Here is a 21,737-nt window from a genome sequence, read left to right on the forward strand (position 1 = left end):
TCAACAAAATGGCTGTCACCATACAATTTCTATCACCAAATGGCCTTGAAATATGAAAACTACATTCTAACCGTGGGTTCACACCAGCCGCATTTGAGGCATCAAATTCGCCGCTTGAACATTTCAAGTTTACTCGCTTCATTCGCGCATGAAAGCCACACGTGAATTTCTAGTCATCGAGACATTCATGCAAAAATTCATTCATGCAAAAATTCACGTCATGGGAGGGGCTTCTGCGACTCCGCTCGCTTCCTGTAATCACGTCACTACTAGAGCAAGCTCCTGATTGGTTTACGCGGCGCGTTTTGCCGCCAAAGTTAAAATTTTTCAACTTGCGCATTTCTGCGGCAACGTTCAATTCGCGCGAACTAGACGCACCGCGAGACCTCCAGACGCACGTCAACGCGTCTTCACATTGACTTAACATATAATCTTGACAAACTATATATTGTTGTAAAGCTCTAATCCTGCATTCACACCAGCCACCGTAGAGGCGTCAAGCGCGAGTGATTTCTGTCACATTTATGGGATATGTAATAATATGTAACAACACCTTGGGCCCACATGTTGGCCCATGATATTTTACTCTTACTTCGCCATTCGTTTTGCAAAATGGTGATGAAATATGAAAACCTCAATCTGAGAGCTTTCCAACAATATATAGTCAAGATTAGTGTAGGTTTAATGGCAAACGTCTCACCTGTGGGACGGGGATAATTAAAGGGTTAACCCAACATCTAAATAAAACCAAGGCTATCTCTGACTAAACTCACTGCTAAAAAGCTTTTTTCAGAAAGACAAACGAGTTCACAGGTACACAGACACACGTCTGGGACAGCATTCGCTTTAAGGCAGAAACCATCACGACAAAAGCTCACCGCCATCATACTGCATGTGCTTCGAGGTGTCTGCAAGCGCAGCGTCTGATCTGCGTTCAGTCCCGCGGCTAAAAACAACTCGATGAGTATAATGTCAAAGGACTCCATTGTCAAAACACTTAGATCAGATTAAACAGAAAGGCAACAGTCTATTTTCTGACCTGAACAGCACTTTGTTAACTGGGAGAAGTCTGCCATCTACTGGTGGATAAATGTCAGAACCGGTTTTTGCACCAACACAGAGATGGTTGTAATTACATTTGCATCAAAATGAAACTGTAAACGTTCAAACCACATTTGATTTGCAAATGTATGCTGAACTTTGCAAGAAGAAAATAACACTAATTTTAACACTTCAAGTCATCTTTATTATAAGTACTCAATTTTCATCCTTTTTGTGTTATCATCGCCATACAGTTTATTTGAATGCTCTCATGTTATATATGTCTTATAGGGATACACTATCAACATTACTATTATTATTATTTACTATTTATACAATTATATACAAATAGTATACGGTATCATTTACACTGAAGTGTCACACCAGTGCTTAGACAATTTAGTTGGATGTACAAACAATATGTACAATACATAAATGTGTTTATCAAGCCTTATGTCAGTCTAATGCCAGAAACACATTTAAAATGATTCACAAGATCAAGTGAATAAGCGCTGGTCTGCTATAAGAGTCTCTGATGTACAGGTGAGTTTTAAAGGCTCTTGTCCAGGTATTCCAGATTTGGTGCGTCTAGACGTTGTTCCATGTTTTTGTTCTTGGTGAACTCTTTGAGCAAGTCCATCACCTCGCCCTGATAAACGTCTGGTGTCGGCACAGCCTCTGACAAGAGAAAGACGGTGCTTCAGAATGTGTGCAAATCACATTTCATTCGCAGTCAGGGTTGCCAAGTGTGCGGTTTTCCTGCGGATTACTTTAATACTGTTGTCGTGGGCTTTTTTATGTCTGTGGGTTGAAGTGACCCCAATAATGTGATATTTAGCTCCAGGAATGTAAATTGTAGCAACCCTGTTTTTTTTTACTGGAGAACCCCTTTAAAACGTGATTGGGCTAGTTTTGGGTAGCAAATGTTTGGGGTTTTGCTGGAAACCCTGTTCGCAATATGACTCTGTCTTTGCATTTAGTTGGGCTTAATTTTTGTACATTTTTTGCTCGTTGGAATGCTTGGTGCTGATTGGCCAGTCGCAACATTTGCAGGTTAATCACTTTGATACAGGTACAGTTGAAAGGTGCCAAAGAATGCTTTCCAAAAATGTGTTACATTGTTCTCTGATATCTATATAGAAGATATGTGGCTTTATTAAGTGCAAAAATGATCCAGAGACAGTATATCATGTCCATTTACAATCCTAGGATTTGCCTTTATAATAAAATTGTCTATTATTACCTTATTTGAAAGGGTCATGAATAATAATGTTGAACTCTGCTCTGATTGGCTGTTTCACAGAGCAGCTCCTTCAGTAGCTCTGTGTGCGTGTAAACAGACCTTTTATTTGAGCTTGTATCAGACTAAAGGGGATCGCACACCGGCCGTGCAGCCAGTCGCGTCTAGGACAACTCGGAGGCATTGTAAACCGGAAGTGCGCATTAAATAGCGCAAGCTTCGTCAGACAGCGTCTACTTTAAAATGCAAAATATACGTTAGCAGCCAATGTTAATCGTTAATGATTTGGGACAAATATGATGTTATTTAACGTTAAACTATGTGAGTGGAGCTGTGTGGCGCGACAGGGATTTGAGCAACTTCCTGAGACAGTCATGTGTTCGATTTTTTTTTAGAACGGCGCTGAGCTGCGCGGCGCCGAGCTGCTTAGCCGGTGTGCAATCCCCTTAAGGCTACATTTAGATGGAAACGATCTGAAAAGAAACCGCAAAGGTGGTGTTGCGTTATCACTTTTTATTCCGCGTTTATACTTGTGTTTTGAGGGGGAAATCTGCGTGCATATGGTGACGCAAAAGTGTGTGATATTTGATGTAGTATGCACTCCAGGCGGCTAGGTGGCAATGTGAAGCACTGACACACAACACCACCAAGTCCGCGCACCTGCGTACAACCTTCTTCCTTGTCCTCCCGGGTCTCGTCCAAAGCCGTCTGGCACTCCGATGAATTGGCGCATCAACAATTTGATGGCGGTAATTAATGCGCCTTCTCAGATCAGTAATACTAGCTGTGAATATTTCGTACAACTGCTGCAAAGACTCTTGTATATTTATCAGAGCTGCTATGGCAACTTGAAGGCCCGACGTATGGAAATAATCTGACATGTTTGTTGTTATTTTCTAAAACTGCCGCATGTCTGTGACGTAAACGCGTACGCGACGAGAGCCACCGTTAGCAGACTTTTGCGTTTTTTACCCTTTAGACGGGAACGCGACGGTAGATCGTTTTTAAGATTTCCACTCTGGAAGGTGGTTTCACTTTTTTGCGTTTTTAAGCTCCAAAAACGCTGTCGCCATGTAAACGAAAGGCACATCTGATAAAATATTTTTACGTTTTCACCCTCGAGCGTTCTCATGTAAACAGGCCCTCAGATATTGAATTTGGGGAAAAATCCATTGTTTAGAGATTGTAATGGACGTTTCTGAAGGTAAGTTTGTGTTTTTTTAGAATGGACCTGCAAAACAAAACTGTAAAGCCAATAGTAGAACTTTACTGCAAAAAATGACTTTCTTACTTAGTATTTTTGTCTTGTTTTCAGTAAAAATATCTAACAATTCTTAAATCAAGATGTGTTTTCTTGAGGCTGTTTACACTTGGCATTAACATGTGTTTTCGTCGATCGGATCACAAGTGGACGACGTTAATGCCAGGTGTAAACGGTGTTCAAAGCGTTTTGAGCTTGTCCACTTTCGACCACTTTCAACCACATCCAGAGGTGGTCGAAACCACTTTCGATCGGATCGCTTTGGAGCTGCGGAACGCACATGTGGTTGAATGCGTTCGAACAGCCACACGCGACCGCCTTCTCTCCGCCCATTTATCTAATCTGAGGTATTAAACACAAGTTTTACGTCTTTTTTGACTTCTGGCGTGAACATTCGGTGAACAGCGCTATTTTTAGCCTTTCATTGATAAAACTAAGCGGCTGATCTCCGTAGTTTCGTTTTGAAAGCGTGTGAAAGTTGTGCGATCCTATTTCATCAATTGCGCTGAAAATTCAAAGAAAGCTCTTACATACTCATGTACAAAACACCGTGCAGCATGTTTACTTGGTAAACACTCCGACATTATATTAGTTTGCGTCCATATAAACTCATAATTACTCCCGCTCGGGTTTGAATGACAGCAGAGAGACTCGCCCACCGTCTCACAGACCACCCCCTCATAGTATTCAGCACAGAAGCGGTCGAAAGTGGACAAAAGAGACGGATTTAAATACCAGGTGTAAACGTCATGTGTCTCTCTCGTCCACTTGTGATCCGATCGATGAAAACACATCTTAATACCAAGTGTAAACAGCCCCCTTGATGAGCAAAATGACCTAGTAAAATAAGTCTATTTTTTAGACAAAAAATATATAAAATATAAGCGAATTTGTGCTTAAAACTGCTGAGTTAGCGCTATATGCTAGTATATGCTACAATGCCAACACACTGCAAAAAATGACTTTCTTGCTTAGTATTTTTGTCTTGTTAGATATTTTTGTGTTCAGTAAAAATATCTAAAAGTAAATTAGTGTTTAAAACAAGCAAAAAAATCTGCCAATGGAATAAGAATTTTTTTTAATTAAGTGTTTTAAGAAAAAAATTAACGTATTTCAAGAAAGATTTTCTTATTCCATTGGCAGATTTTTTTGCTTGTTTTAAACACTAATTTACTTTTAGATATTTTTACTGAACACAAAAATATCTAACAAGACAAAAATACTAAGCAAAAAAGTCATTTTTTGCAGTGTGTTAGCATTATAGCATATACTAGCATATAGCGCTAACTCAGCAGTCAACTTTAATTTTAGCATTGTAACATTGTAAATTAATGTTGGGGCGTGCATCACGACTGTAACGTCACAGGTGGTGTTATGTTGAAATTGGCCTGTTTACCTTGCATGCACGAGGTTAACATAAAAAGTAGAAAACAATCGTGTTTAAAGCTCACGATATGTCATCACCATGTACACAACTCTTATTATTAATCTATGCCTAGAAGTGTCGTTTTACATTCTACGGCACCTTTAATATTATACAAAAATTACATATAAATATGTATTTTAATAACATATATGACATTATATTTACAAATGATTAAAAAAAATAGCATGTTCTTGTCTATCTTAAAACCGAAAGTAACGGATTTACCTGACGGAGGACCTGCGTTCGTTAAAAATGAGCAAATCAAATATTTCAAATCAATATTTAATGTTCCTTACCTTACTTATGAGGTAAATAGCCATGCAATAAGCGGGATAATGTGCAGGCAGCCGGTTGTTATCGTGAAATAAAAATTTGATGTTTAACTTGTTTCAAATGTGTAAGAGCTTTTGACAATGGAAATGAAATTATTTTAGATTCAGTTTGACAGTCAAATGTCAGGGTCATGTGTCAAAACAGATCTCTAATGTTAATATATATATATACCTGTGGCCCAGTAGTAGATGTCCCAGTCATTGCTCGGTTCATTGATGAGTCTGTCGTACTGCTTCAGCTGAGCTTCGCTCATTGTGTTCAGGTACTGCTTTGCAAAAAGGCTGAAAACCAAGAGTAAAGTACTTTTATTATGGCACGTAAGTGTTTTTTTCTTATTTTTGGTTTAATGATAACTACAAACTTACTTTTTAAAAGTACTACTCTGACTTAACTTGATCTACTTAAATTAGAATTTGGAAGTATTCTCAATGGCTGTTTACATGCACAAAATGTTTTCAATCCGATTGGAGGTTACAAAAGTACAGTTTACACCAGAGCATGTGAGCGGTGCGGAGCGGAGCGTTGAGCGGTGCGGTAATATTTCCATCAGAGCGCAGAGCGCATTTCCGAAAATTCCGCTCCGCTCGCTCAATACGCTCAGCACCGCTCGCTCATCCCAGAATGCCCTTTGGTAATTTGCTAGTTCGAGAATCTGTAAAAATGGCTAGCAATAAGTTATGGAGTTCAAATATTGTTTTAATGAAGTCGCCAGCCTTATATATAAATGAAAGAAATGAAACTAAGATGACAGAATTACTGTAGCGTCGTCTGCATCTAGATGCAGTTTTAAAGATTAAAATAACTTTAATCCAACTGATCAACATAAATACAAATATATTTGTACATAATGTAACTGATTGCTTACCAGCATTAAAACCACTTAAAATAAAAACATTTATAGTTCTATGTGTATGTACAGCGGCCACTCCGTGGATGAGGAAGCTGTAGCCAAAAACGCCGGTGCCTTTAGTATTAACTGACTGAACACTTGACTTACCTGGACATTTAGATATTAAATTTTTTCATCAACAGTATCTGCGTGGAACATTATAAACATTGATGATAATCTGCCGACTCGACTGATTCAGCACGTCCTCTATTTTACAGAGAGTCCGCTTAATTAACGGCTTTTCGTTCGGTCCGCGTGACCTAAACATTTTTGTTCTGTAATTCGTTCTCGTATAGGCTATATTTCTACATATTTTCGACCATGTAACATTTGGGATAAAACGTTGTTATAGATAGCATTTAAGCTTGTTCTTGTTCTGAAATGATGAAATGTTTAGTCTGACTGAAATGATCCATCCAGATTAATTTAGCCAAAATAATGATTTATTCGTTTTCATAGATACATGTTAATTTATCTACTAATATACTATTGAAAATGCCATAAATAAATATTCTGTATTGCATTCGTTTTGTACATTTACAGGTTTATAAATTAAACTGATCAACACAAATACAAATATATTTGTACATAATATAACTGATTGCTTACCAGCATTAAAACCACTTAAAATAAAAACATTTATAGTTCTTTGAGTATGTACAGCGGCCACTCCGTGGATGAGGAAGCTGTAGCCAAAAACGCCGGTGCATTTAGTATTAACTGACTGAACACTTGACTTACCTGGACATTTAGATATTAATTTTTTTCATCAACAGTATCTGTGGAACATTATAAACATTAATGATAATCTGCCGACTCGACTGATTCAGCACGTCCTCTATTTTACAGAGAGTCCGCTTAATTAACGGCTTTTCGTTCGGTCCGTGTGACCTAAACATTTTTGTTCTGTAATTTGTTCTCGTATAGGCTATATTTCTACATATTTTCGACCATGTAACATTTGGAATAAAATGTAAGTTGTTATAGATAGCATTAAGTTTGTTCTTGTACTGAAATGATGAAATGTTTAGTCTGACTAAAATGATCTATCCAGATAAATTTAGCCAAAATAATGATTTATTCGTTTTCATAGATACATGTTAATTTATCTACTAATATACTATTGAAAATGCCATAAATAAATATTCTGTATTGCATTCGTTTTGTACATTTACAGGTTCATAAATACTGTCTAATTTTAATTTCTTTAAGACACTGTGTTCTGTTTTTACCGATGCACTGTAAATTCGCACTTAAAAACCTTCTTGTTAAGAAATTGTTCTTCAATTTATTTTAGTTTTTTCAAATAATATATTTATATAATATTATAGTTTGTTAATCTTTTTCTCGTAAGGGGAACGAATTGTTATAATATTTCGTAATTACTTATTACATTTATTATAACTTAAAATTGTGAATTAGTAAAACATGTGGATGTCGTGGAAACAAATTGTTAATTTGAATTATATCCGTATCAGTTAAACTAGGTCTAATAGCCAACACACAACTGTACATAACTGCTATTTATCAGCTAATACTTTAATTAAATGCAATTATCCAAGAACGTCAGTACAGAAAACAATTAGGCTTACTAAATATTTTTTTTATGTCGGAGCGGGATCTGAGCGGGAATTGGTTTATTTGCGAGCGTGAGCGGAAAGTTAACGGAGCGCTTGCTTGGGCGGTGAGCGACTGAGTGGAGCACTTGAACAGTAGAGCGGAATATTTAGCGGAGCGTCACACCGCTCTGCACCGCTCACATGCTCTGGTTTACACGCCCCCTCAACATTGCAATCTGATTAAAATGTTCGTTTACATTAACACTCTATATAATCCGAACCAAACGTCTGTGTAATAGGACAGCCAGGGTTGCCAGATTTTCGGATCAAAACCCGCCCAATGGACATTCAAAACTAGCCCAAAAGCATTCCAATGACTATTCACATCCCAAATACCAATAACTGATAAACGAAATCCTTTCATCTTTTACCCAAAGAGAAAAACCAACTCGCCCGAATCTGAAAACCAAGAATCTTTTGATCACAGTGTAAAGTACACATTGTTCACTAGAGTAACGTTAAGTATTCATCTGCATACTAACCTAAGAAGGATACAGTTCTCCAGCATGCCTCTCTTACGGCTCTCATACAGCAGTCTTTTCTTCTTGATGTCCAGGGATTCGCCGGGCCTCTCCTGCCACGGAGGTAAGGGGATCTCAATCATGGTTGGTTCTGGAGCATCGCCACGGTAACCCCGAGATATCACCGTACTGACAGCCGGCCGCAGTGATGCCCGGTAAATAGTACAAGCAACCTGAGAAGAGATATGTTCAAAACTGTATCCTACAAAACGATATAAAAGTGCTGAGGTTGGGGACACCTTGTTGAAAAAAATCCCATTATGAACCATCAGCTGAGGGTTCTAACCAATTAAAAATTGTTTTAATGCTGTCTTGGGCCAAATAACATCCCACCAATAAAACCCCAAACTTTACCAGCAGCCATCCTAATTTCCATTAAAACCAATACAATTCCCATTATAATCATTACATCCTGCTGTGATGATTCCTATTGTTTATTTCAGCAGACCAGTGTTATAACAACATTATTAGTTTGACACGACTTTCGTATCGTCTGTCATTGACTGCACTAAAGATCTCAATATTTAATCGTTACAGGTCACGCGAAAATTTCGAATGAAAATGTCACCAAACATAAAACAACACTATTGGGAGGCAAATAAACGCACCTTTTTAGCGATGTTTGCTGAAAGCATGATGCTAATCGACTACGTTCAGAGTTTATCTGTGCTGATATTTTGAAGGAGAGTTTTGCAACAGATTCTTCTTTTGGCGGTCGTCAAGCCTCATTTTGATGCATTACCGCCACCTATTGGACTGGAGGGATAGCGAAAATTTAAAGATGAAACCCGTACCGTTTTGGGTTTAAAAAATAAACAAAAGTACATACAATTAGTGTTCAAGAATGTTTCCGTACCTTACCTTATAATAATGATTTATAACTTAAATTGTCTGGTACGATTCTGCAGATCATGTCAAATCGACGTCAAATTTTAAAACACTTTTAAGTGCCTTGAAATGGGCAGCATTATGGGATGTGGTCAGTTAATAGATTACAATGGTCAGTTTTAATTCTTTTTAGAATTTTCTAAAAAAATAATTATTTTGGGATTCTATACTGTATTCAATGCAATTCCTCCCTGCTGAAAAAACAATAAAACCATTACAGAAATTTCTAATGGTTTTCATTAAAATACCAATAGGAAACATTAGCTTTTACAATTAAAACCACTACACTGTGGTGTGTTTGGGCCATATTCCATTTGAACCAATACATATTCCATTAGAACCAATGCATAGAGCCAATACATAACATTAGAGACCAACAAAAACCAATACACTGTAGTGTGTTTGGGGCCATATTCCATTAGAACCAATAAAATTCAGAATAAAACCAATAAAATCATTAGAATTTTCTGTAATGTTTTATTGTTTTTTTTTTCAGCAGGGCTAGTGGTGTAAAAACTCTTTTGAAATGTGTACAAAGTAAACATATAACTCTACTTAAAGAGTATAAAGAGTATGTTACTGTTGAAGGGGTTTTGATTTCTGATAAAGTTTTTGTCCGTATTATTTTTCCTTTCCTTCTGATTCCTGTTTGATATTATTACAAATGAGTAAACAATTTTGAAGTCCTTTGAAATTGTTAAATTTTGCATTTTGCACATCTCTAAACAGTGAATTTGTGTAATCTAATATCTTTCAGCATAGTCAGTGTACACTGCAAAAAAATAACTTTCTTACTTAGTAGTTTTGTCTTGTTTTCAGTAAATATCTAAAAATTCTAGGTGTATTTTCTTGATGAGCAAATGACATAAGAAAGAAAGTCTAGTTTTAAGACATATTTTTTTGAAACATATTTTGCTTAAACCAAGCAAAAAAATCTCCCAATGGAATAAGAAATTTTTTGCAGAATTTTTCTTTTATTAAGTACATTTAAGAACAAGATTTCTTTTTGCTTGTTTTAAGCACAAATTCACTTAAATTTTATGTGTTTTGTCTAAAAACTAGACTTATTTTCTTGGGTCGTTTTGCTCTTCGAAAAATCTTAATTTAAGAATTTTTAGATATTTTTACTGAAAACAAAACAAAAATACTAAAATTACATTTTTTGCAGCATAGTCATTTCCGTGCTCTTTAGATTCAAGTAAATTTAATTAGGTTTCATTTAATTGCTCAACAAGTGATCCCAACAATGTTGTTCCTTTTATCTTTATCAGTAAAGTTGTGAACTCTATTCTCTTTAAAAATACTTTTTTTAATTAGATTTTTATAGTTAGGCTATAGTTGTGGTTATAATGTGGTCCTCTCAAGTCATAACGCAACTATCTAGAAGACCCTACGGTTTAAAATAACCAATAGCGTTCTGTAACAAAACATAGAGAGACGGACGCTTCAGCATCTAAAGAGTATTTGATTGGACAGAAAAATTTGATGAGAAGCTGAAGAGGAGGGTGATGTCCTAAAAAATTCTTGACTTTTTTAGCGCACGTGCCAAAATAGGTTTTGAATGCTTTATCTTCTGTATGAGAATTTTGGACAATACAAGTTTTATACTTAAGCCTAACGTATTTATACAAAAAGGCAAAAATATAAATTTTCATTGGATGGGGGCTTTGCAAGTACGTTGTGAATCGGTACTGTAATGGTGATGAAATTACAGTACCTCCCTGGTAGGTTACGTTGGCAGCTGGTATTCAAAGTCGTGAAATGATGATTTTGGTACGTTGTGTATTAGCGTTACATTAAATCTCTCATGTTTCTTTCACAGTCTGTAGTTGCATGTACATTTCTGTTTCCTTTTACGGATATCCAGTTTACCATTTTTAGTTGCGTCTGTCATCTAATGGCATTTCTTCAATTTTTTATTGCATCTGCACCACCTAATTTTTCCTAGCACAGATTTGCTTACCAAATCGTGTGGCATAATCTACTACTTATCTACTTTACAATAATTTACCATAAGGGCTAAAATAGCCAAATAAATGTTTTTGAGAGCTGCAACTTGCACCTATTTATATCCCACTGAACACAAAATTTATCGTTCTGCCTTCGAAAAACTTACTTTGATGGGTTATGCAACAGTTTCCCAAGTTGTGTTTGATTTCACGAAGCTATTCATGGTTTTCAAATCATGGCTCCAAATTGAAAATAAATTATCCTTACAATAAATACATTTTAAACTTTATTTAACAAAATCTTAGTAAACAAAAATTTACATCACAAATTCAGATACAGTCTGAAGAAAATACATGTACAGGACTCTATTCCTGTATCTCTTCTACAAGCATCATTATAGTCTATGAAAACATAAGAGGAAGTTTGTTGAAGGTTCATCTTCGATTGGGATGAAAGTGTGTTACTTCTCCAGCGGCGCGTAATTCAACAACTTCTCAATGAGATCCACGTGGGCCAGAAGCATCCGGCGACAGCAGTACCTCTTCAAACCTAAAGCATCCAGAGCATCACTGGAAAAGTGAGAAGATATGACGAACCAAATTTTAGATCCCCCTCATGTAATTTTAAACAAAACATGAGTTTTATTTTATTTACATTTATTCAATCAGCAGAAGCTTTTTAATCACAGTAATTTACGAGTGACAGGTTAGATTAGATGTGTTAAATGTGTCAATTATGCAGTATTTATTTGGACAGAGAGCTTAAAAGGCACAATTTCCCAGGGAATGCACATCATACTGATATAAAATGTACCCAATGAAGTTGTTTTAGATACAAGCATCTGCCGAATGCATAAATGTAAAAGTGGTTAAGTGTCTTTGCTGCACAAAGTCAGGCGTACAGGTTTGACACAACACAAAGGTGAGACAGAATTAACAAAACAGCAGATTATCTCTTCCAATAAACTCATATATTTGATCAAAAACTCACCTTCTGTGTACTCTGCTTGAAGAAGACCTAAATACGCCTCCCATTTGTTCCCAACAATTTTCCCACAAGTGAAACAGCGAACAGGGATAATCATGATGAAGGATCAGATGCCTGTATCAAAGAAGTGAAGTTAAAACCTTGCATAAGGAATGTGGGGAAAATCATTCCGTACAAAATAAAGTGCTGGAGAAGATTTCTATTTATTTTACCAAAATATTGAATAAGCCTAAAAATGTATATGCACTTACGTCTTCAAGATCCTAACCAGCATGATGTTAACAATATGGCTTTAAATACGGCACATTACACAATCCAAAACCTACTACAGTAATGTTTTAAGGTTTTAATCAATGTATTATAACAAGATAGATAATACGATTTAAAAACTCAACAACAGAAACACGTTGACTGCTTAACAAACTGTATAATAGGAGTTAAATGTAGACAATAATTTTAGTTAAGAGCAAATAGTACAATACTTATATTGTATTAAAATATGTAGCAATAATTTATGAAATCAAAGAAAAGTTGAAAGAAATATTTACCAAAACAAATCCTCACGCTCCACGTTCCTCTTGCGCAGCTTAGCGCATTACATGTACGTAACTTCCGGTCCGCGTGTCAAATGGGCACGGGTAGAAACCAACACGCCCTGCGTTCCTATCTGCATACTATCCATCCTAAATATTATGTAAACGTAAAATTAGTATGTCCCAAACCGTAGTGTGTTAAAATGAATATCATTAAATTTTCCGGATGGTTTACTGTTTTATGTAAAAATTCAAAGTACACTCAAACGCATAGATATTAACCACAATTCACCGCAAGAGGGCGGGGTTTAGTTGCGCTACACGGAATGAAAATAAATAAATAAATGATGCGCCACTGAATCAATAAATTAAACTACACCGCAAATATCTCATGAAAAAAACAATGAACGAAGAAATGCTTAAATGCAAAGATGAGTTTTATCCTGATGTTTGAATTTCTTAAGGATCACAGCGTCATCCAGGCAGCAGTCGTCACTTCCGTTTGGCGTTAGTGCGTTCTGCATACTGTGCTGTTTTGCACTCAAAAGTATGTACTTTTCCAACACAAATGCAGTACATAAGTGTCTCGAATTGGCAACTAGAGACATAAAAACATTTTTTTGTCCTACCATAAAAGTATTAATGCAACATGACATCACATTTTCCTTAAATTAAATAAATTTAACGTTCATTTTATTTCTTATTCATTAGTGTAGAGTAGACTACTTCCAGTCATATGTTTTGATATACTTAATCCTTATTTTTACTATTGTGCACATTTTGTAGTAATAGTAAAATGAAGAACCTGAAAAATATGATGTTTTTGTTATTTTGAAGTGACCAAAACATCTAAATATTAAATGTAAACTTTTTTATAATATCCACCCTTTGGCTAAATGACAGTGTGACATTTTCAAGCATCTGCCGGAAATGCCAAAATATAAATAGTATTAGTAATAGTAACTTCCCATGTGTATGCTGGACATAAACTACATTCCTCTGTACTAACAGTCCAACTCATTCACTTAAAATAATGACGATTACTATTTTGACGAAAATAAAAAGTCAATTTTATTTTCTAATTAAATTAAACATTTTCTAACTAAATTTTCTCCTTGTAAAGTTGCAGCTGTACTTTTAAACAAAGTCTATTAGAAGGCCATGAAAACCACTAATGTATGTTTGTCCTTTGATGTTTTTTATTTATTTATTTATTTTCAATATATTTGCATATCAAAGTTTTTCTACTCAAGAGAATCCTTTCAAAATACTTTTTTTACTAAATTTATGTTCAAAGCCAATATGCTAATTGTAAAATTAACATGAAAGTGAAAAACCACGAATAAGAAAAAACACACGAACATACACACTAAGTCTGGTTCATTGCCCTTTAATATGTCATCAAGTCACACAAGGGAGCAAATTTATTTTCATTTCACAGCAGGAAGGCAGCAAGCGAAAGTTTGTGAAAAATAAATACATATGGCAGTAGGAAAGGGGCCACATCAGAAGTATAAGTAAAGCTCTTTATAACTAACAAATAAAATTGTACGCATTCATTACCAACATCATCACCATGACAACCGCCTCTTTGCTACATCATCACCGACATCTTTTAACTTTTAAATACAGAGTCCTATTTGAATTATTGCATTATATACGCACTTTAAAGAAAATTTTCTTTTTAGTAACAGTATGCAATGTGACGTGTTAGTGTATATTGATTGTGTCTGCATGCATTTGTGTACCGCTCATCATAGTGTAACTGTGAAATTGAAGCTATTGGCCGAGAGCCATCAAAGTCTATGTTGCACACGCTAATCTATTTCCAGTGGTCCACTTTGTAATATTAATCCAGAAAAGCGTCAACACCTTTAGACAAGAAACTAAGAATTTGAAATGACACGAATCCTCTATAGTACATAATATACAGAGTGCAGGATGACTACTGAATGACTGAATTTTGGTTTGGGGTGATGTCACATACAGACTGTTTGCTAGAACTGACTACAACATATGAAATTCTTATAGAAAAATCAGCTTTCATGTACATCTTTGAAAATTACAATTGAGAATTTCTTTACATTTCTACACCTCCTTTCAATATACAAACTGCAATAGATGTCATAGTATCACGTACAATACATGCACCTTTAGTTTACAGTAGGATTTGGACTGATATGTGATAAACTTTTCTATGAAGATATACCAATAGCATTTAATTTCCTTCAACAAAATGATATATTTTTAACCGGAATCATGCCTTGTAATATTGTCTTATGGAAGTAAAGCTGCAAGATTGATCTACGCTACTGTACTTCAGTTTTCAAGAAAGACAACTGTGTTCATCAACATTCATTGTGGCATGGATGATGATGTAATTTAAACAGTGAACCATTAGGATGACATTCTGTGGTTGTGCTGTAAATATGTGTGGGTTAAAACAGGGACGCATGTTGTTAAAAATAAAAGTTGCTTTTTGCTATATTTTTGGCTAAATGCATGTGTCGTTTTCTTTTAAAGCTGACAGCAACGTCACCACAAGCACTGAAATTAAAATACAGCACAAAATTAAGAAGCATAGTGCCTCTGCCCCTTTATAGTCTGTGAACTAATCAACCCGCCATTTAATAGGCCTGAGGTCAGTTTTTCTTGGCTAATAAGATTACGCCCACCAATACAGCTCCGAGGGCAACTACAGCTCCTCCAATCAGTAAAGGCTTCAAGCTTTCTAACATTTCACAGCTGCACCCTCCCGACTCCGTCGCCCCCTGTTGGTCGGTAGCTCCATCCGCTTGCTTTTCGGGTTCGGGCGCTGCAGGAGGGGTTGGTTCGGCAGGGACGGGGTCTGGCTTTGATGGTGGTGCTGCCTCCTTTTTTTCTGCTTTGGAGGCAGACTTCGATGCCCCTTTGGCTTTTGCTTCCATGTGGGAGTGGGATCGAGGGGTCAAGGAATCCGGCAGACGGCGCACTTTCTTCTGGGATACTAGACAGAGGGAATATGAGATTTAAAGGAATAGTTCATTCCAAAATGTTCTCAAATTTTACCAGTTTTGTAAGGAAACATTTATATTTCAAACTTCATCAACTATGGCCGTGTGTATACGCAAAAGTTGAGGTCAAACAGCCATCGTTACAGAAACACATTACTTCAGCTCTAAAGAGATTTAATACTCGGATGGATTAGTTTTTGATGGATAGAGTTTTAAAGGGGCCATGGCACAAGACTTTTTTAAGATGTAAAATAAATCTTTGGTGTTCCCAGAGCACATATGTGAAGTTTTAGCTCAAAATACCATATAAATAATTTATTATAACATGTTAAAATTGCCACTTTGTAGGTGTGTGCAAAAATGTGCCGTTTTGGGTGTGTCCTTTAAAAATGCAAATGAGCTGATGAAAATCAAACACTGATCAATGATGGTGGTTTGTTGCAATTAAAACTCAATTGTGCTTTTCTCTGCACTAAATGGCAGTGATGTGATTGGATAGTGCAGATTAAGGGGCGGTATTATTATAATAAGAGCTCCTTATGACATCATAAGGAGAGCCAAATTTCAACAACCTATTTTTTTATGTGCTTGTAGAGAATGGTTTACCAAAACTAAGTTGCTGGGTTGATCTTTTTCACATTTTCTAGGTTAATAGAAGCACTGGGGACCCAATCATAGCACTTCATAGAAAAAGTCAGATTTTCATGCCATGGCCCCTTTAAAAATGGGACACTATCCAATGCCATTACTATAAAAAGTTGTATTAACTTAAAAAAATTACTTCAATTGGTAACTTTAAGTGAACATTTTAATTTGAAAAAGCTAAAATTTTTAGGTGTTACCAAAGTATTTAAAAAAACAAAAATGTTCACATTCTTCGCTCAAAGTGTTTTTTTTAAACCAGTTTTAAATTTCTGGGCAGTCGTGGCCTAGTGGTTAGAAAGTGGGGTTTGTAAGCTGAAAGTCGCCAGTTTGAGTCTTACCAGCAAAAATATTTTAAAAGTGTCATAACATTATGAAGCTATACAACAACTTTTTAAAAATTTTTTTATAAAAGCAGATTTATAAAAATACTCTTCCCCTTTGCTAAATCTCTGAAATCGAATCGAGGTTTGCGTTCCAATAAAAGAATTGCATACATTTTAAATTCAATTTTCATTTTAATGACATCACAGGAAAACTTCACATCATTACAAATATATTTGACCTTGATACAGCAATGACATGCAGTGGCCTACTGACTGTCACATGTTGTGTTTGACACCCAAAGGGTAGCATCCACTATTAGCACCACTGTTAAAAAGCATGTGGACGTTTGCGTACACGTGCACGTGTTTCTCTTTATTAAAAGCTAAATTGTAAGAGCATGCAAACATGCATTCTGCACCTATCACACACAATAAATGTTGTGCAACTGCATGAGTCATATGCAGGATATCTAGGGGTTAAAGTAACACTGTAAATTACATCCACAATTTTGAGTAAGCGAAATACAGCCTCAAAAACAAGAGTGGCATGGATGTGATGGATGTGATTGCTGTAGTGAGTGATGCAGTCATGATGTGATTGCAGGATGCACAGGCCACAGCACCGCATCAGATACAGTACACAGATTCATGTCTATTCCAAACAAGAATGATAGAAAGATAGAACGTACCTTCTTTATGTGACCTTGCAAACCTTCCTCTTCCTTTGTTCAAAAGGTGGAGGGACAGGATGAAAATCAAAGAGATGCTGTGCACCAAGGCCCGAATCCGTCCTCAAGGAGAAACAGAATGAGAGGAAATGGAGTGATGGAGGACACAGCATCAAGAGGAGGAGAGCCACTGGGAGATACCACTTTAGCTGTGAAAGCGGGGGGAGCAGTGAAGCTGATTTAATGAGGTACTGCATTTAATTTATATATATTTTATTTTTATTATTTAATCTATTTCAACGTCATATGAAGCAAAAACAGAACATTCCTTCATAATATTCATTTGTTTTTTTGGTGAACTAGAACAGGTTATACCAGACCAAGAATGTCAGCTACTGTATCATACATTAGATATGTAAAATGACGACATGCCTGTACGTAAGAATGTTTGGAATGAACCTATTTACGTCAAATGCAATCTATCTATCTATCTATCTATCTATCTATCTATCTATCTATCTATCTATCTATCTATCTATCTATCTATCTATCTATCTATCTATCTATCTATCTATCTATCTATCTATCTATCTATCTATCTATCTATCTAATTTATTATATTTAATAGCCCCTCCCTCCTGATTAAAAACCCTACAGAAATTCGGGATATTACGTCGTTCCACGCCCAGCATAGGAGTCTCCTCACTAAGCCCCGCCCATCTGTGTGCCAGCGGTTTCCAAGCAGCAGAACATTGCAGCGTCGTACAGCAGTAGCGCAGCCCAATGGATGACGTGAGTTACGCCATCAGCGCAGCCGGGCACAGAGATCCTGGTAAGACATGCGCAGCTGGAATCTAGAATCGCAACGACGTTGCTCGTATGGAAAAAGATCGCAGGGAAAAGGATCCACGGCAATCAATTACACTGGGACCTGCTGCTGGTGTGTCACGGGCGGTGCACGGCACGATTTTACTACGGGACACGGAAACGTCTCCGCGGGATATAAACGCTAGCCGGCGCGTGACTGGGCATTCGTGCGGTTTGACGGGAATATGAAGCGGCGGCTGCCGACGCGACGCGCGCCTGGAAAGGCGTGAAATAACGGCGGAGTGAAAGTCAACGGAGGCGATCGACATACAAGAGAAAGATACGTTTTTGGACCGCACGGTTTAGGGCGAGCGGACAGGACGCCGCTGTTCTGAGACCTGTAGCTGCCTCGGAACCGGGACCCGACTCGGTTCTGCGGAGGATGGGAGAGATAAGAGAGTCCGTGCAAAAGAAGGTCTCGAGAAGGCACGGTCGCACTACAGGTGAGATTCCCTCATGAAAATTTATCACGGTAACCATGGTAACCTTCTAAACGCGTAGTTATGCACTGACTGGAAAGTACTGATGAACGCCGTACCATGGCAGTGCAATGGTATTCGTTGAGGTACACAAGGTTGTTTGGACACGATGCCATGGTAGTGTTATGGTATGTTGAGGTGACTAATACTTAAATATGAGTTTTATTGCAGTTGAACCATTTAAGTAAGAACATGTACAACAGTACGTTGATAGTACCGTAGTCAAAGTATATGTAAACAGTCTGTTATAAAAAAAAACATATGACATATGCACTATACATGTACCATGGTACAAACATTGTATTTTTTATTCTTTTGAACCGAGAACCTGTGGTGATTTAGCAGAAACTGGTACATTTTTGATTATTTTTTTGATTTACGGTCATCTTTGTTATGAGCTGAATGGAATAACAGTCAGTTTATGAAAGCTTTTTGTACGCCTTAAGGCATACAAGCACACACCCATTATTTCTGGTACATGCTTAAGTGTTTGTTCGCCACTTTGAATATTTAATTTAGATGCAGGGTTAGGGTTAGGTTAGGGTTAGGATGTCCGTTTGCTTCCTAGTATGACTCTCTCTCACTAAGGATAAATTTCCTATGCACATACAGTATGACGTTATTGTGAAAGGAAGTATGTTGTAATTCAGGGCGTAAAGCTCTTAATGAAGAGATTGTGGTTTAGTCTTCAATGCTAGATGTTTCTCCTCAGCAAATGCCACTCGTTGCGAAAGGAAATGCATTAATGTTAATTACTGTGCGGAGCTTTCTGTGGCTGGAGAAAAAGTTTTTGATGTGTCATATGTCTGAACCTTTGAGCTATATTTGAAAAGATTTCCAATGTTCTGTGTCACCTGCAAATGCACTACATTATGATAGAAATGTTAGTTGAGACTGCAGTGTTTGTCGGGTGTACCAACACCCAAGGCCCTAATTAACCTTGTAGGGCCATGTCCCAAATGGCACACTTCATGTGGACTTTTGGTCTCTTGGCCTTAAATTGCGCGTGCCCGCTTAGTCCATAGGGTGTCCCATCTGTCATTTTTACGCTATGAAGTGTGCTCATCAGCGCCATTTTTGCACCCTTGATGCGGTCTTTGGCGAAGCCAGCACTGCTGCACTTTACCAACCTAGAAGTTCTTGAGAAAGAGCAATCAAACAACGGATAGGAATAGTTCACACTGATGGGCAACTTCTCTTCTTATTTTCGGCATGACGCTCAAGTCTGTCCCAAAATACGATTCTGGTGCACCCTCGTGGACTCGCGACAAGGGTCCCTAAGGTCTGCACTACATGATGTCATCAAAGTATGGACTCTGAGGAAGTCCACAAGTTCTGAGTGTACCATTTGGGACAGGGCCTAGATTGCTAGACTAATGGCGCTTTTCCAGTGCATAGTACCCCACGGTTTGGTTTGGGTCGGGTCAGCTTACTTTTGGGAGCTTTTCCATTGGATGCAGTATGTAGTACCTGACTTTTTTTCGTACCACCTCAGTTGGGGTTCCAAGCGACCCGAGCTGATACCAAACGTGACGCGAAAACACAGTAGATCACTGATTGGTCTGAGAGAATCGTCACTACGCATCATCGCTATAATATAAAGATTAGCTTTACCTTTAGTGCTAGCTTGTGCTCGAGCAAACATGTTGTCATCTGTGCTCTGCTATAAGTTCCCAAACTCCCTTTTAGTGATGAAAAACATCCACAGGTTGAGAATCAGGGACAACATACCAATTTTTTTCCAAACTTGCAGTTTGTGGCGGAACATTCGCGACGAGGACGCCAGCATTATATATGCTTAAAAGCAACTTTAATGAGGCTCAGCGGAGTGCGTCAACTACTGACGCCACTGAAACTGTCATGTGATACAGAGGTAGTGATAATCACGATCAGCAAACATCTATTTGTGGTGGCCAATTTTAATTTTGTGGGGGACTGAAAAAAAAAGGGAATTTACAACAACGCTCTCACTTGTATGATGTCACAGCAATAGGCAGCGCAAATATAATGACACGCCTATAATCCCTCCCACTGCGAAGTGATACCAAACTCGATGGAAAGCTAACCACGCCAAAGTGAGGTGAGCTGACCCAAACTAAACTAAACCGTGGGGTACTATGCAATGGAAAAGCGCCATAAGAGCATTTTTACACTGAGTTTGTTTGCTGCGGTCTGGGCCTGAAGGGGGCAGCGCCGCGCCATTCTAAAAAAATCAAACACATTGTTTTCTAAGAGTATATGCACACCGGCGCCAACAGGTGACCGTCCAGTTACGACTCAGGAAGCTCAAATCCCTGTTGCGCCACAGAGCGCCACTCACATAGTTTAACATTAAATAACATCATATTTGTCCCAAATCAATAACTATTAACATTGGCTGCTAACGTATATTTTGCATTTTGAAGTAGACGCTATCTGACGAAGCTCGCGCTATTTAATGTGCACTTCCTGTTTAAGATACATCCGAGTTGTCCTAGACGCAACGCGGCGCTGAGCTGCGCATTTGGTGTGCGACCCCCCCTTGAGTGTGAATGTTCCCGGCACTCACTCGATTCTATCAAACCTCGTTTCACTTGCATTAATCTCAAGTCATAACCAACGTGCAGGTGCAAGAGCAAGTACCCTGGTGTGCTTCCAGCTCCGCATGACAGCTTTCACAATACAGGTTTTTCATGCAAACTATGCCCTGTTTTGCCCTGAACTGCCAGTGTGAAAGCCCTCTGAGATTAAAGAAATAGTTCACTCGAAGAATGTTGAAGCTCCAAAAATTGCACAATCATATTAAAAGTAGTCCAAATAATAGACAAGAGACAAATATTTTGAGCATATTTACTATACTAGCGAAATTAAAACCAAAAAAGCACGTCCAAAATTCAAATATGAATGCATAACAATAACCTCAAATAGCATGTATTGTGACTAGGGATGCTCCCGCTGTAAATCGGTTTCGGTCGATCATCGCATTAAATGACTCGATCAGTACTTGCTAAATTTGCAGAGATAGCAGTCCTGAATGCGGATGTAATTTGAGACCACTTCTATGCAGCGCGAGCATTTTAACAACCCGACGCTCA

The 21,737-nt window shown here is 37.5% G+C and overlaps 3 protein-coding genes and 1 long non-coding RNA gene across 5 annotated transcripts in view; 1 reads left to right on the forward strand and 3 right to left on the reverse strand.

Moving 5' to 3' along the window:
- Positions 1-1,269: 1,269 nt before the first annotated feature.
- On the reverse strand, positions 1,270-9,092 carry sdhaf2 (succinate dehydrogenase complex assembly factor 2). The gene is made up of 4 exons (XM_055182937.2): positions 8,939-9,092; positions 8,292-8,503; positions 5,473-5,582; positions 1,270-1,719 (listed from the first exon to the last, which is right to left on the reverse strand). The coding sequence occupies exons 1-4, from the start codon at positions 8,963-8,965 to the stop codon at positions 1,592-1,594; spliced, it is 477 nt and encodes a 158-aa protein (XP_055038912.1). The 5' UTR covers positions 8,966-9,092; the 3' UTR covers positions 1,270-1,591.
- A 2,349-nt stretch (positions 9,093-11,441) lies between these two features.
- On the reverse strand, positions 11,442-12,863 carry polr2l (RNA polymerase II, I and III subunit L). The gene is made up of 3 exons (XM_073859024.1): positions 12,704-12,863; positions 12,155-12,269; positions 11,442-11,734 (listed from the first exon to the last, which is right to left on the reverse strand). The coding sequence occupies exons 2-3, from the start codon at positions 12,250-12,252 to the stop codon at positions 11,629-11,631; spliced, it is 204 nt and encodes a 67-aa protein (XP_073715125.1). The 5' UTR covers positions 12,253-12,269; positions 12,704-12,863; the 3' UTR covers positions 11,442-11,628.
- A 1,199-nt stretch (positions 12,864-14,062) lies between these two features.
- Positions 14,063-18,641, reverse strand: LOC129426707 (uncharacterized). 2 transcript variants are annotated; one of them, XR_008638504.2, is made up of 3 exons: positions 17,991-18,641; positions 17,339-17,526; positions 14,063-15,674 (listed from the first exon to the last, which is right to left on the reverse strand). It is a non-coding gene; the product is annotated as an uncharacterized lncRNA (long non-coding RNA). The 2 variants fall into 2 exon arrangements; XR_008638503.2 differs by having other exon boundaries at positions 17,973-18,641.
- A 57-nt stretch (positions 18,642-18,698) lies between these two features.
- Positions 18,699-21,737, forward strand: part of dagla (diacylglycerol lipase, alpha) — a 73,649-nt gene continuing 70,610 nt past the window's right edge. The window contains exon 1 of the mRNA XM_055183023.2: positions 18,699-18,791. Within this exon, the coding sequence (XP_055038998.2) occupies positions 18,724-18,791 (68 nt within the window). The 5' untranslated portion in view covers positions 18,699-18,723. The remainder of the gene's footprint in view (positions 18,792-21,737) is intronic.

Source organism: Misgurnus anguillicaudatus, chromosome 21 (assembly GCF_027580225.2).
Source record: "Misgurnus anguillicaudatus chromosome 21, ASM2758022v2, whole genome shotgun sequence".
NCBI lineage: Eukaryota > Metazoa > Chordata > Actinopteri > Cypriniformes > Cobitidae > Misgurnus > Misgurnus anguillicaudatus.

Coding starts and splice junctions, on each gene's coding strand:
- polr2l (XM_073859024.1), bottom strand. CDS start 12,252: ATGATTATCCCTGTTCGCTGTTTCACTTGTGGGAAAATTGTTGGGAAC. Junction 11,735..12,154: donor GCAGAGTACACAGAAGGTGA/GTTTTTGATCAA, acceptor CTTTTCCAGTGA/TGCTCTGGATGCTTTAGGTT.
- sdhaf2 (XM_055182937.2), bottom strand. CDS start 8,965: ATGCTTTCAGCAAACATCGCTAAAAAG. Junction 8,504..8,938: donor CAGCAAACATCGCTAAAAAG/GTGCGTTTATTT, acceptor ATCTCTTCTCAG/GTTGCTTGTACTATTTACCG. Junction 5,583..8,291: donor GAGAACTGTATCCTTCTTAG/GTTAGTATGCAG, acceptor CTTGGTTTTCAG/CCTTTTTGCAAAGCAGTACC.